Genomic DNA, 12,230 nt, shown 5'->3' with positions numbered 1-12,230 from the left:
GCCGTAGTTTGTCCACGCCTGATGTAGGATGACGACCCTGAAGTGAACCTCTCCCTCTGCCTCTGTGTTTCTGCAGGTGCCCCTGGTTGACGAAGGTCATCTCCCCCGCTGTGCCTCTCTACAATGGCCTGGTCTTCCTCTTCGTCTTGGCCAACTTCAGCCTGGCCACCTTCATGGACCCTGGAGTTTACCCCCGAGGTCGGTCCGCCTTCACTGTCTCTGACGTAGTTTCCTCGTCCTCCGCAGTCCCAGCCCCTCGCAGGCGTCTCTCCATTCTCCACCTTTGGCCTGTTGGAGCTTCTTCACAAAACACGTGGAAGGCTTTGCTCAAACTTTGGCGTGTTGAGCATCTGACCTCCTTCCCCAACCACCATCCAGCATCTGTGGTTGGACCACACGTCCACATGGATGCTGGTGTGAAGATTTTTTTTGGTAGACTGCTGGTTTGTCCTGCTCTCTACCGCCGCCCTGCTGGCTGTCACAGTCTTGCATTGGGAATTGACGTGAAGCGCAAGCCGGTTTAGTTTTGACTTGTGTGAAACAATGAAATAAGATAAAAGAGGGATGTGGCTGAGCCGTCGACTCACATCTGCTCGGAACATCATCAAGAAAAAATAGAGAAAAAGAAAAGAATGAGAGGGTTTGGCGCTGACGGAGGGTTTTTTCCAATTGTGTCACTGATGTGTTCACCATCCTCCCTGTGAGGTCATCCAGGGATGGGAGAGCTTCTCTCACTTCGAGGGAGGGGATTTTTTTTTTTTTTTTTGGCAAATCTGACTCTGGTTTGAAGTGACATCATTAGTTTCCCAGGCAGGTGGATCTCTGGAGCACCTTCCTCCTGGTTCCTCCTGGTTCCTCCTGCTTCCTCTTGCTTCCTCCTGCTTCCTCCTGGTTCCTCCTGGTTCCTCCTGCTTCCTCTTGCTTCCTCCTGCTTCCTCCTGCTTCCTCCTGGTTCCTCCTGGTTCCTCCTGGTTCCTCTTGCTTCCTCCTGCTTCCTCCTGCTTCCTCCTGCTTCCTCCTGGTTCCTCCTGCTTCCTCTTGCTTCCTCCTGCTTCCTCCTGCTTCCTCTTGCTTCCTCCTGCTTCCTGCTGCTTCCTCCTGCTTCCTCCTGCTTCCTCCTGCTTCCTCCTGGTTCCTCCTGCTTCCTCCTGCTTCCTCTTGCTTCCTCCTGCTTCCTCCTGCTTCCTCTTGCTTCCTCCTGCTTCCTGCTGCTTCCTCCTTCTTCCTCCTGCTTCCTCCTACTTCCTCCTGCTTCCTCCTGCTTCCTCCTGCTTTCTCACCAGAAACACTCACAGACTGGAATGATGATGAGTCATTATTATTTTTATGGGGTGACTGACAGCTAATTAACTTTTATGGAGACGCAGTTCATCGACCTTGCGCTGGTTAAAGGTGCATTCAGTAAATCATCTGCGTCTCTGTCCTTGAAAAACAGTCACGTTCAGTAGTTTTTTTTCCCTCGCTTCACTTCGCTTCTGGTAGCCTCTGTGATGTCACAAAGGGAGCTGAGCACACCTGCAGACAGGTGTTGGCTCTGCCCTCATCAGTTTTGCTGCTGGGAATCTAAGCCCTGGATGTGATTAAGTTTTTTTTTCGCTCATGCTTTTCACTTTAGAGGAGACGAAGCAGCTGAATGCTCGTGCGAAGCAGCGTTCGTTAGAGAAAAGAAGTGAAAGACTGAAGAAAAACGAAACGCTCGAGTGTGTAAAAACGGATCACTGCGTTGTCTTGGATGCGGGCGTCCGCAGGAAGGAGGTTTCCTGGCGGAGGAGCCGCTGTGCTGCCTCCGGACCAGCGGTTTGGCCTTTTAAAATCTATTTGAAGGGATTGTGCCGGCCGTAATAACAGAGCGCTCGGCGCTCGTGAAGCTGTTATTTTTTTTTTTTTTTCTTCCTCTTTTTGCCGCTCCGACTCGTAAACCTCCGTCGCTCTCTGTGTTTCGGATCAATGTAATCGCCGCCGAGCGGCACAAGTTCCAGGCAGCAATTAGTGGAAGAGGAGCAGGTAGCGCGTTTGCCGCATTTATCCATAAACTGTGAAATGATCAGTCATGCCGGAGCTCCCTGCACACTGCGCCTCTGTGCCTTTTGTTAAACGGACTTTTTTATATATTTTAATCCATCTTTTTAGCAAAAACAAAAAAAAAAGAGAAGAAAAGAAAAGGCCTCAGTGGGAGTGAAGTGGAACCAGTTAATTGCCATAAATGGTTTGACGGAGTGCCAGCGGGAGGCTGAGCGTGCGTGGCTCCTCAGTTTATGTGGAGGTTAAAAGGCAGCGGGAAGCCAAACTGTGCCGAGGCCGCAGCTTTAATTACAGCGCAGAGTGTGAAAAATTCATGGCGACGGTTTAAGAGCCGCCGCTGCCGCTGCTGCTGCTGCCGCTGCTGCTGCCGCTGCTGCCGTCGCTGCTGCTGCCGCCGCACGCGGGTCAAGTGCCGCCTAACGAGCCGGTGACATTAAGAGGCGCGAGGTGAGAAGGTGGCCACGCCGTAATGGAAATGAGTCAACACACAGCGCTGTTGTCCCGTGTGTGAACCGCCTGCGGCTGCGTTTGTGTTGTTTTTTTTTTCTCTGATTTTAATCTACCCGCCGTCTCCTCCCGCCAGCCGACGAGGACGAGGACAAGGACGACGACTTCCGCGCGCCGCTCTACAAGAACGTGGAGATCAAGGGCATCCAGGTCCGGATGAAGTGGTGCGCCACCTGTCACTTCTACCGGCCGCCGCGCTGCTCGCACTGCAGCGTCTGCGACAACTGCGTGGAGGTGCGTGTGCTCTGTGTGTGCGCGCGAGTGTGTGTGTGTTGTTTGTTTGAGGAATTAGAGCAAATGTTTAGTTGATACATGGCCTCAGTTTGAGCTGTTTGTCAACAAAATGATGGTGTTGTCCCGCAGCTTTTAGCATGATGCTAACTGACTGGTGCTAAATCTCTTGTTGTATTATAGACTATAGTAATACTACATATATATATATATTTATATATATATATATATATGTATATATATATCCACATATATATGCATTGTGTGTAAAGACAGTGTCCCTCTGCCTGCTCCCCCACTCAGGACTTTGACCACCACTGCCCCTGGGTGAACAACTGCATCGGGCGGCGGAACTACCGCTACTTCTTCCTCTTCCTGCTGTCGCTGAGCGTCCACATGGTGGGAGTGTTCTCCTTCGGCCTCATCTTTGTCCTGCACAACCGAGAGAGGCTGGGAGCGCTGCACACCACCGTCACGTATCCTTCCACCTGCCACCGGTGCATTAGCGGCTGATAGACGCTCTTGTTATTTCTGTGTGTAAGTCAGTTTTGCACTCACTTGTTGTCAAGCCTGACCTTTGGCATCCAGACTGGTGGTGATGTGTGTCGCGGGGCTTTTCTTCATCCCGGTCATGGGACTGACGGGGTTCCACATGGTGCTGGTGGCTCGAGGTCGAACCACCAACGAACAGGTGGGGGCGCCGATGCTGTTTTCCTGTTGGCACCTCGAATTAGCACTGACGGACGTAAACATCTGCAAGCGTCTCTGCCTGTTCCAGGCTCCAGGGGCCACATTTTTCACCATCAGTTCCTGAATGTTTTAGAGCAACTCTGTCTGTTTTAAAATGTCTGAGGCGTCGTGCAGTCCAGACATCCAGGGGGCGCCGCCTTCATTGGAAATAATAAATGCATGGAAATCAGAGCAGCAAACATCGGCAAATAATCTTTTGCTGTGATTTGTATTCAAGCTTTGGGCATCTGTGTGTGTCTGTGTGTGTGTGTGTGGGTGGGAGTTTTTGTGCGTGCATGCGTGCGTGCATGTGTGTATTTGTGCGTGTCCTTGCACCTCTAAAGACTTTCCCTTTTCCTCAGGTGACGGGCAAGTTTCGTGGAGGAGTAAATCCCTTCACCAGGGGTTGCTGTGGTAACGTGGAGTATGTCTTGTGTAGCCCCCTGGCGCCGAGGTAAGATGCATTCTAATGCTGTGTGCGTGTGTGTGTGTATGTGTTTGTGTGTGTGCATCCTCCTCCATTGTGGTTTTCTTCCCGCATGCACACATTTTATTGATCAACTATTAACTATCCGTGGCACTTGAGGGAGGCACATGTTTGTGCATCCTTGTGTGTGTGTGTGTGTGTGTGTGTGTGTGTGTGTGTGTGTGTGTGTGTGTGTGTGTGTGTGTGTGTGTGTGTGTGTGTGTGTGTGTGCACGTGCCCAGTAGTGCTAGTGGAGGTGTGTCTCTGCTTCCGTCAGGGAGATGGAGGAGCTGCACTGCTGAGCAGCACCGAACGGAAGCCGAAGCGAAAAGCTCGGTTTTATGAACGTGAATGTAAAAATGCAACCTACGCCTGCGGCCTGTCTGCAGCTGTCGGGGCGGCTCCGGTTCTGGCGACGGACCCGGCTGATACCGAAATGACCTGCTACCGGAAATATGCGGAGCGTGCTCCGAGTCCTGAGTTGCACCCATTTTTCCACCCCGGCGAGTCACGGCGCTGAGCGCTGGCATAAATCACTGTGACAGGCCTTTTTAATTATGAAGAAAAACCCACCGCCGGCCTCACGTAGCGGCTGCTGTCCTGTCAGCAGATGCCTGTTTCTTTAACCGGCGGGATCCGTCGAGCCGGCGTTGGAGCAAAGTGCCTGACTAGTCTCGTCTCCGCTCCCTGCCGAGATGTGAGCCGCCTCTGGGGGATTTCTTTGCTCCGCGCGTGTCGACGCACCGACAGCATCACGCAGTCGCCTCGCTGCGTTGCTCCCGTCTGATTGGCCCGTTAGATGTGCGTATGTGTGTTGTGAACCACTGACTGTTTATAAAGGTCGGTGGTAGTTTCAGTTTCAAAAAGGAGGCTAATGCAGAATGGCAACTGCATTCTATTGTTTGGCCAGCAGGGACCGCCAAAAATGGTTGCAAAAACACACCAAAGAAATTACTGATTGTTGATACAGAAAGGAGCCCTAAATTCATAGGTTAAAATGTTCACGTAGGTCTAAATTGATTTAAATAGACCCTGGTGACGATTTTTGTCCAATTTGGTCTAAATTTGAATAAAAATGGCCCAAAAAGTTGTAGGCGTGGCTCTAGTTTAGAAGCCAGGTGCAAGTCAGCTGATTAACTAGTGGGCGGGCGTTGGGGCAATGGCAACAATGGTGCAAACATGCAGCAGACCAAGTGTGCCAACCTCGTCAGGTAACCGGGGAGTGTAACACAGTGCAAGTGGGTGTTTTATTTATTTTTTTTTTCTGCAGGTACTTCCTGGACCCCAGGAAAAAGGCTCCTGTGAAAATCCAGCCCCCCTTTATCAGGCCCGACCTGTCCGACAGACAGATCACCATCAAGGTCAGCGACAACGGCCTCCACAGCACCATCATCAGGGCCAAGGTGAGAAGTTTGGTCCTCATTTCATCATCTCCTAACAGCCACGCTAACGTCGTTAGCCGAAACGTCCAGCGTAGCCTCAACGCCGTCGGGTTGCGCAATGGTGTCGCCTGCAGCTCCGTAGATTACGGTTTTGAACGCAAACTCTATGGAAACGAACATGAGTTTGCATGGAAAATAATTTCACGTTCGGGACAACTCAGAAGTACGGGACAAACCCCGTCCCATATCTACTCAAAACAGGACGCACCATTTCATTGTCAAATACGGAACAGTTCTGTATTTTAAAGGACGGCTGGCAACTCTAGCCCTCGGTGTGTCCAGTGTGTCAGGGCTCTGATTGCTTTTCTCCCTCTGCAGTCCAAAAGCAGCCTTGACGGCCTGGACGAGAAGGAGATGCAGCCGCCGCTGCCCCCCAAAGCCGACAGGTACAACCAGCTGAAGGGCCACATGACCTCCAGTGAAGGTGAGACGTCGGTTGACAAATCTCTCGCCCGCCGCCATCGCCGCTCACATTCCTCTTTTTCTGCCAGCCAGGTGCGAGAGCAATTCCCAGCCTCGACTACACACACACGCACACACACACGTGCCCCCCGAGACTAACTCGTTGCGGTCCCAGTGTTGTGACTCGCCGTTTGTTTTGCGTGATGAATTTCCGTCCCGGCGGTGAGGCCGTGGCCTTTTTGTCCATGCTGGGCGGGAGAAGAGGATTTATGAGGCCTGTTTTTCAGCATCAGCTCCAGATTTGTAGTGGAGATTTCTCCACTTGAATCATGGCACTGTGAATCACCCTCCCATGTCTTTTTTTGGGGGGGGGAGTGAGGGGTGGGAGGGGTTTTAAAGAGTTAGCAACAAATCTCTGCCATCTGGAGGAAGTGGAGAGAAATAAGCTGTGTAATCAGGACTCCAACCAAATAAGACTGTCAAAGTCGTTTGTGCCAATTAGCTTTGACAAATCCAGCTTTGTTGGCGCTCCTGCGGCTAGCGGCGTTAGCCGGCAGTAGGCTAGCCGTGTTAGCAAGATACTATTGGTCTGCTTACTAATGGTCACGTTACAGTAGGTTCCCACACACAAGAGGATCTCCCGCATTATTCCAGGGAGTGAACCCGCCTCGCTGCTGCTCCTCTGCAGGCGGAACAATACCGCCCTCTGGTGGCGGCTGCTGAATACTGCAGCTAGCGTGGAAGCGTTTTGTGGGACTTTTCTTCTTGGTTGCACGTCTCGCGTTTTGCTGAAGGACAGTTTGAAAAAGATGGACAGGAAGCGGGTGCAGGATTTTACACTTTTACTGTTGTTGGAATGTATGAACCTTGAGGTGGCCCCAAGACAGTGAGAGAAAGAACTCTTACAGCACGACTCTCTCACTATCACTTCTATCACTTCCCTGGTCATTCTGATCTTTCTTTGTGTGTGTGTGTGTGTGTGTGTGTGTGTGTGTGTGTGTGTGTGTGTGTGTGTGTGTGTGTGTTGTAGAGAGTTCTCTCTCGGGTAAGACCCACCCTTCAACTCCAGCCATGTACAAGTTCAGGCCTTCCTTTGGCACCATGCCCAAAGTCCATTACCACACTGCCGGAGAGAAGGTAGGACGTCACCTGCTGGTGATATACATACATATAGACATATAGATTTAATGCAAATATCCATCAAGATTTCATGAATTTCATTTCCATCATACAATAAAAATCAGCAGATTTGAATTTTAATTGAGGTTTATTTTTGTTTTGTTTTTTTCAGATTGTCATGGCTGACGAGAGGAAGACGTCGGCCATCCTGGAGGAAGGCGTGCGCAGCCACGACTACAAGTCGGAGCCCAACCTGGACCTGCCCGAGTACACCAACGCTCCGCTGCACCGCACCTTCCGCTCGTCCCCGCTGCAGCTGGACGCTGAGCCCGTGGCGTCGCGCTCCCTCAGCCTGAGGCAGGGCCAGCGGCGGCCCGACAAGGGCCAGCTGCCGGCGCTGCCCCCGCAGGCGCTGCCCCCGGCGCCCTACAAGAGCGTCTTCTCGCCCAACACCCTCTCCAACCGCAACGGCAGCCTGTCCTACGACAGCCTCCTCAACCCCTCCGCCGGCGCCCCCGAGTGCTCCGCCCACCGCGGCCTGCCCTCCGTGGGCTTCCACTCGCCCTACCTGCCCACCAAGATGTGCCACATCCGCGAGCCGGAGCTGCACCGGCGCCAGGTGGCGCCCGCCTACAGTCCGGTGCTGGCGCCCAGGGCCCTGGGGAGACAGTCCCCCCACCTGCGGGAGCGGGACCCCTCCCCGGTGCGCTACGACAACCTGTCCCAGACCATCATGGCCTCCATCCAGGAGCGCAAGGAGATGGAGGAGCGGGAGAAGCGGCAGATGCAGCTGCAGCTGCAGCACGGCCGCCCGCACACCCACCTCTACGCCCAGGACGCAGGCTACGGCGGCGGTCTCGCCCACACCGCCTGCTACCAGGAGGGTGGGGGGCACCGCGGCCCCCCCGCCTCCCGAGGCCCCACGCCGCCGGCCTGCGCTGGCTCCAGGGACAATCTGGTGGGGGTGGGGCTGGTGAGCTACGGGCAGCGGACGCCCGTGCTGCGCCACGCCGCCGCCGGCTCCACGCTGGGCCGCGCCCCCCGGACTTCCTCCACCTCCCTGCACACGGACCACAGCGGCAGCAGCAGCAGCGGCGGCCACGGCAGGGCCGAGGGTCCCTACCGCTCGCCGGCCCACCAGCCGCACTCCCCGGCCCCGCCCCGCTCCCCCTCCTACCCCCACCACAAACTGGCCTACATGGGCTCCCACGAGAGGACAGAGTCCAGGTAGGAGCCCTGCCACCCCTCGCCATGCATGCTGCATGTGTTTCTAACTGTGGGCGTCACACTCATCACTTTCTTCACACTCTTTTCCTGCCGTCAACTTGTCGCGCGTCCCGCTCGGATTCCTTCGCTTTGGCCTTTTCTGGTTGCAGGGTGACCAAGGTTGGAATCCTGGTCTCCACTGTGAGAAATGTATCTGGCGACTTGTCCAGGGTGTCACCCTGCTTTCGCCCTATGACAGCTGGGATAGGTTTTTAGCAGACCCTAAGCTCGGGAAGAAGCTAAAAATGAATGGATGGATGGTTACAGAGTTCCCATGATCATGAAAAAGTCATTGGATTTTGTAAAAATCGCGATTTTTTTTTCTTTTGAAAAAGTCATGAAATTTGACCGTGCCCTTTACAAACTAGCAGAATTAGCTTGTTGTTCTACCCGATTGTAGGCCTCTGCGTTCTCATGTCTCCAGCAGTGTGGTGAACCGGCGTTGAAGACCTACACAAAGACTGTGTCTGTATTTTGAATGTTTGAAGCGACAATTGTACCAAGACGTAATTGGCAAAGGCTCACGTGTCCTTTTAAGCGTGGAAATTCTGTATTTATAGGTTGTAGTGAGGTCGTGGAAATTTCATGCGAGGTCATGGAAAAGTCATGGAAAAATTTTGAAATTTTGTCAGTGAAAATGCGTTGGAACCCTGTGGTTAAAAAAAAAAAAACACAAAAAAAACAAATAGATTTTTTGGATCAACCCGCCAGATGAATAAAGTTGCTTGACTTCTCTCTCCGTCTCTTTCTCTCTCCCTCACTATTGCACGTTTCCCTCTGAACTCATCTGCATCTCCTGCGAACCATTGCATGGTTTTTCTCCCCATACCCTCATCAGTCATGCCTCTGCGTCAAACCGTGGCTCTGCTCTGCGCCACTAACCCGCACCCCGCCGCCGCTCTGTGTTGTATTTTTTGCATTACCGCTTGAATAACGTCCCGTCCCGTTGTTGTGTGTCCCACCCAGAGAGGCGCTGAAGGTTAACGGGCAGATGGACTGCCACCCCAGTGCCGCCGGCGTCCCCCTCAGCCCCGGCCGCCACAGTAGTGTCAAAAAGGTGACGGGGGTCGGAGGCACCACGTATGAGATATCAGTGTGAGAAGATGGGGGGTGTGGGAGGGGCACCAGCCTGGCTGGAATTGCCGCCATAAGGAGATTCTCCCAGTACTTCCTGTCTTTGGAACCATTCACCACCAATTAGAGGACGTTTCTGGTTGTCTGTCGGTGTGGAAAAAAAACAAACAAGTAAAAACAAGCAAACAAACAAAAACGCGACTGTATGTGACTGTAATGGAGATGAGTCGATCTTAAGTTAATAATAGAAGGTTTTTCTTCGTGTGTGTGTGTGTGTGTGTGTGTGTGTGTAGACCGTCGCCACGGTTCGTACGACTGTCTGCTGTCGCCGTTTGTGCTCTTGAAACGTACGTCGTCGTTGTCGCCGCTCCGAAACTACAAGACCGACAGGAAGTGAAAACACGCAAATGCCGCGAGAGAGACAGAGAGAGAGAGAGAGAGAGAGAGAGAGAGAGAGAGAGAGAGAGTCGTGGAGATGTGAAGTGAGCGGTGTCCTGGTGCTGGTTCCCCCTCAGCGATCCACTGAGAAACCCGGGTTCACTTGTTTTGCTCCGGGCTTCAAAACTCCGTTTCGCCGGGGGAGGACGTTTCTCCTGAAGGCAGCCAGCAGGGGGCAGCAGCGGCGTGGAAGCTTCTGACAGTCGTGCTCGTTTCTTCCGAAGCGTCCCTGTTTGTTTTTTGTTTTGTTGTGTGTTTCCAACATGACACGAGCGCTCGTTTGGAGGGCCCAGAGGTCAGAGGTCAAGTTCAGCCCATCTGTTTATGTTTTTGCCTTGAACCACATAAAGTAAAAAAAAAAGAAAAGGCATTGTGATTGTGAAAGAAGATTTTGGCGCCCATGTTGTAAAAACGAAAAAGATTTGGTCCTCTGTTAGTTATTCTGTGTTATTCAAATTAGTTACTCAAACCTGGAATTGATTTTTTGAGTGCAGTTTGTTCGGATAAATTATGAACTAAATTAAGAAAGATCTTTGGCGGAAACAAGGAGAAGTCTGAACTACCTTGCTGTGTGGTGAAATCTAATAACAAATCATGCAACCACATTAAAGCAAAATATTGAATCTACACTGACTTGTGTGCAAAATAAAACCCAAACAAAAACAAAATAAACATAATTTTGAAGTTGAAGAGTTGCTGAAGTCCCGGCTGGAGGACTGATGATGTCACAGCAGCGGCTGTCTGGTACAGCTTCAGTGTTACCCTCCACTCAGTTTTTCTTTTTCTTTTGTTGTTGTTGTTGTTTTTTAAATGACACTTCACATTTCTTAGCGTAGTTCCTTTTTTTTTTATATGTATGTATATTAATTTATATTTAGTGCCAACTAAGTATGAAAAAGCCGTGATAGAATTCACAGGTGTGTAAAACAGGCTCGGCTGCGTGTGCAGTGAGAATGAAACAAACAAACAAAAGTAAAAAAAAAAAAATACACACACACACACAACCATTGTTGCCTTGAGAGGAGGAGGAGGGGCTCCAGCGGCGGGAGTCCAAGGCAGACGATTGGACGAGGACTGGTGCGCTAACGGGGTAGGGGCGGGGTTGCAGAGGTCGGTGGCTGCGGTTTGAGGTCGTCCCTCACGAACACGTCTCACCCAGCTGCCTTAAACAGCGACACCAGAACTGCAGCCAACCGTCGCTCTCAGCAATTAAATCGCTCAATTGGCGAAAATCGTTGAAGATTCCGTGTTGTGCAACATGACACAGGCATGTATTTCATAGTCCAGCTCCGACCAGGAGGAGATGAGAAGAGTCCGCCCGTGACCTCTCCCCTCCTGCTCGCTCGGCTCTTTAGATAGTGCATGCTTTTTGGGGGAACCGGGCCCCTTGTGATGTCACAAAGGGCTCTGAAACCACTCAGAGGTCGGTCATTGGGTGTTGGCTCCGCCCTCTGACTGATGCTCTCGTGCCACCGTGTCAACAACTCCTCCGGAACACGTGAAAGGCCCCGACTTAAGCTTCAGCGGGAAGCTGAACCCCAGTGGGGGTTTTTTTGGCAGGAGGCTGCAAACATGGGGCTAAATACGTTGTTCTTCTGGAAATTACTGCTTCACTGGGAGGAGGAAAAAATAAAGATCTATAAAGTGACAAACCTGGAAGCGATTTTCAGAATCCAAAGACCATCTGCTGTTGTCGGCGGTGACAGGAAGCAAAGCAAACCTTTAAGTAGGAAGTTGCAAACGTTTGGCTGCTGAGTTTTTACTTGACGACGTCACTGAACTCCAGTGTGTCAGACTCGCGCTGCTCAGGGCTTTAAAATCCACACACTCGCTACCTGACGAGCCACCGCCTCCTCCTCCTACACCGTCGCTGTCATTCCTCCCAACAACTGCCACGTCCTCGGCTTTGACGGCCGCCCAAACTCCTGTTCCCCCCCCACCCTTAAAAAAAAAAAAACAGTGTCCCATCAGCCGCAAACTGACTTTTTTTTTCTTTTTTTGAAACTCTCTAGAGAAATATCCAGTATGTATGGAGATATAGAATATTCTATAAATGTACATGTGTTCCTATTTTTGTGAAGAGGAAATATTTCCCAATGACCTGAACAGAGTAAAAAAACATATAATAAAAGTTTCCAACTCTTTTGCTGAGTGAATGTTTCTTCTTTCTTTCGTATTTAATAATTTCATGTCTCTTGTGTCTGCGGCGCCACTCTAAATTCCTCCTTCACTTGCAGAGACGAGGCAGAGCTGCTGCTGAGGAACACAAAGAACCGAGTGCCCGTTTAATTTTTCTTTTCATGAATTTAATTCCATTTGGCTTTGAGAAGCCGAGTCGCTCCGCGAGCAAGTCGGTGCTTCGCTGAGTTGTTTTGATAGTTATTAGCTGTTGTCTGTTATATGCAAACAACTGCATATTGTGGCTTTCGATCCCCGGGAAGGTCAAACCAAAGACCGTAAACATGGTCCCCATTGCCTCCCTGCTTGGCATTCAGTACAAATTTTGCATCCTTCGGGATGTGAAAATCACTGCG

At 51.4% G+C, this 12,230-nt stretch overlaps 1 protein-coding gene across 1 annotated transcript in view; it reads left to right on the top strand.

Annotated features, from left to right (window-relative positions):
- zdhhc8b (zDHHC palmitoyltransferase 8b) overlaps nt 1–11,840 on the top strand; it is a 49,216-nt gene extending 37,376 nt beyond the window's left edge. The window contains exons 2-11 of the mRNA XM_076048263.1: nt 77–198; nt 2,606–2,763; nt 3,064–3,236; nt 3,349–3,451; nt 3,852–3,943; nt 5,226–5,358; nt 5,716–5,821; nt 6,830–6,936; nt 7,091–8,145; nt 9,151–11,840. Coding sequence (XP_075904378.1) covers nt 77–198; nt 2,606–2,763; nt 3,064–3,236; nt 3,349–3,451; nt 3,852–3,943; nt 5,226–5,358; nt 5,716–5,821; nt 6,830–6,936; nt 7,091–8,145; nt 9,151–9,283 — 2,182 coding nt within the window. The 3' untranslated portion in view covers nt 9,284–11,840. The remainder of the gene's footprint in view (nt 1–76; nt 199–2,605; nt 2,764–3,063; nt 3,237–3,348; nt 3,452–3,851; nt 3,944–5,225; nt 5,359–5,715; nt 5,822–6,829; nt 6,937–7,090; nt 8,146–9,150) is intronic.
- Nucleotides 11,841–12,230: the final 390 nt, after the last annotated feature.

This window comes from Nelusetta ayraudi, unplaced genomic scaffold, assembly GCF_046127955.1.
Source record: "Nelusetta ayraudi isolate G7.1 ecotype Tasmania unplaced genomic scaffold, CSIRO-AGI_Nayr_v1 ptg000098l, whole genome shotgun sequence".
Lineage (NCBI taxonomy): Eukaryota > Metazoa > Chordata > Actinopteri > Tetraodontiformes > Monacanthidae > Nelusetta > Nelusetta ayraudi.
Note: the sequence above shows the minus strand (reverse complement) of the source record. Positions and strands in the feature narration are given on the sequence as shown.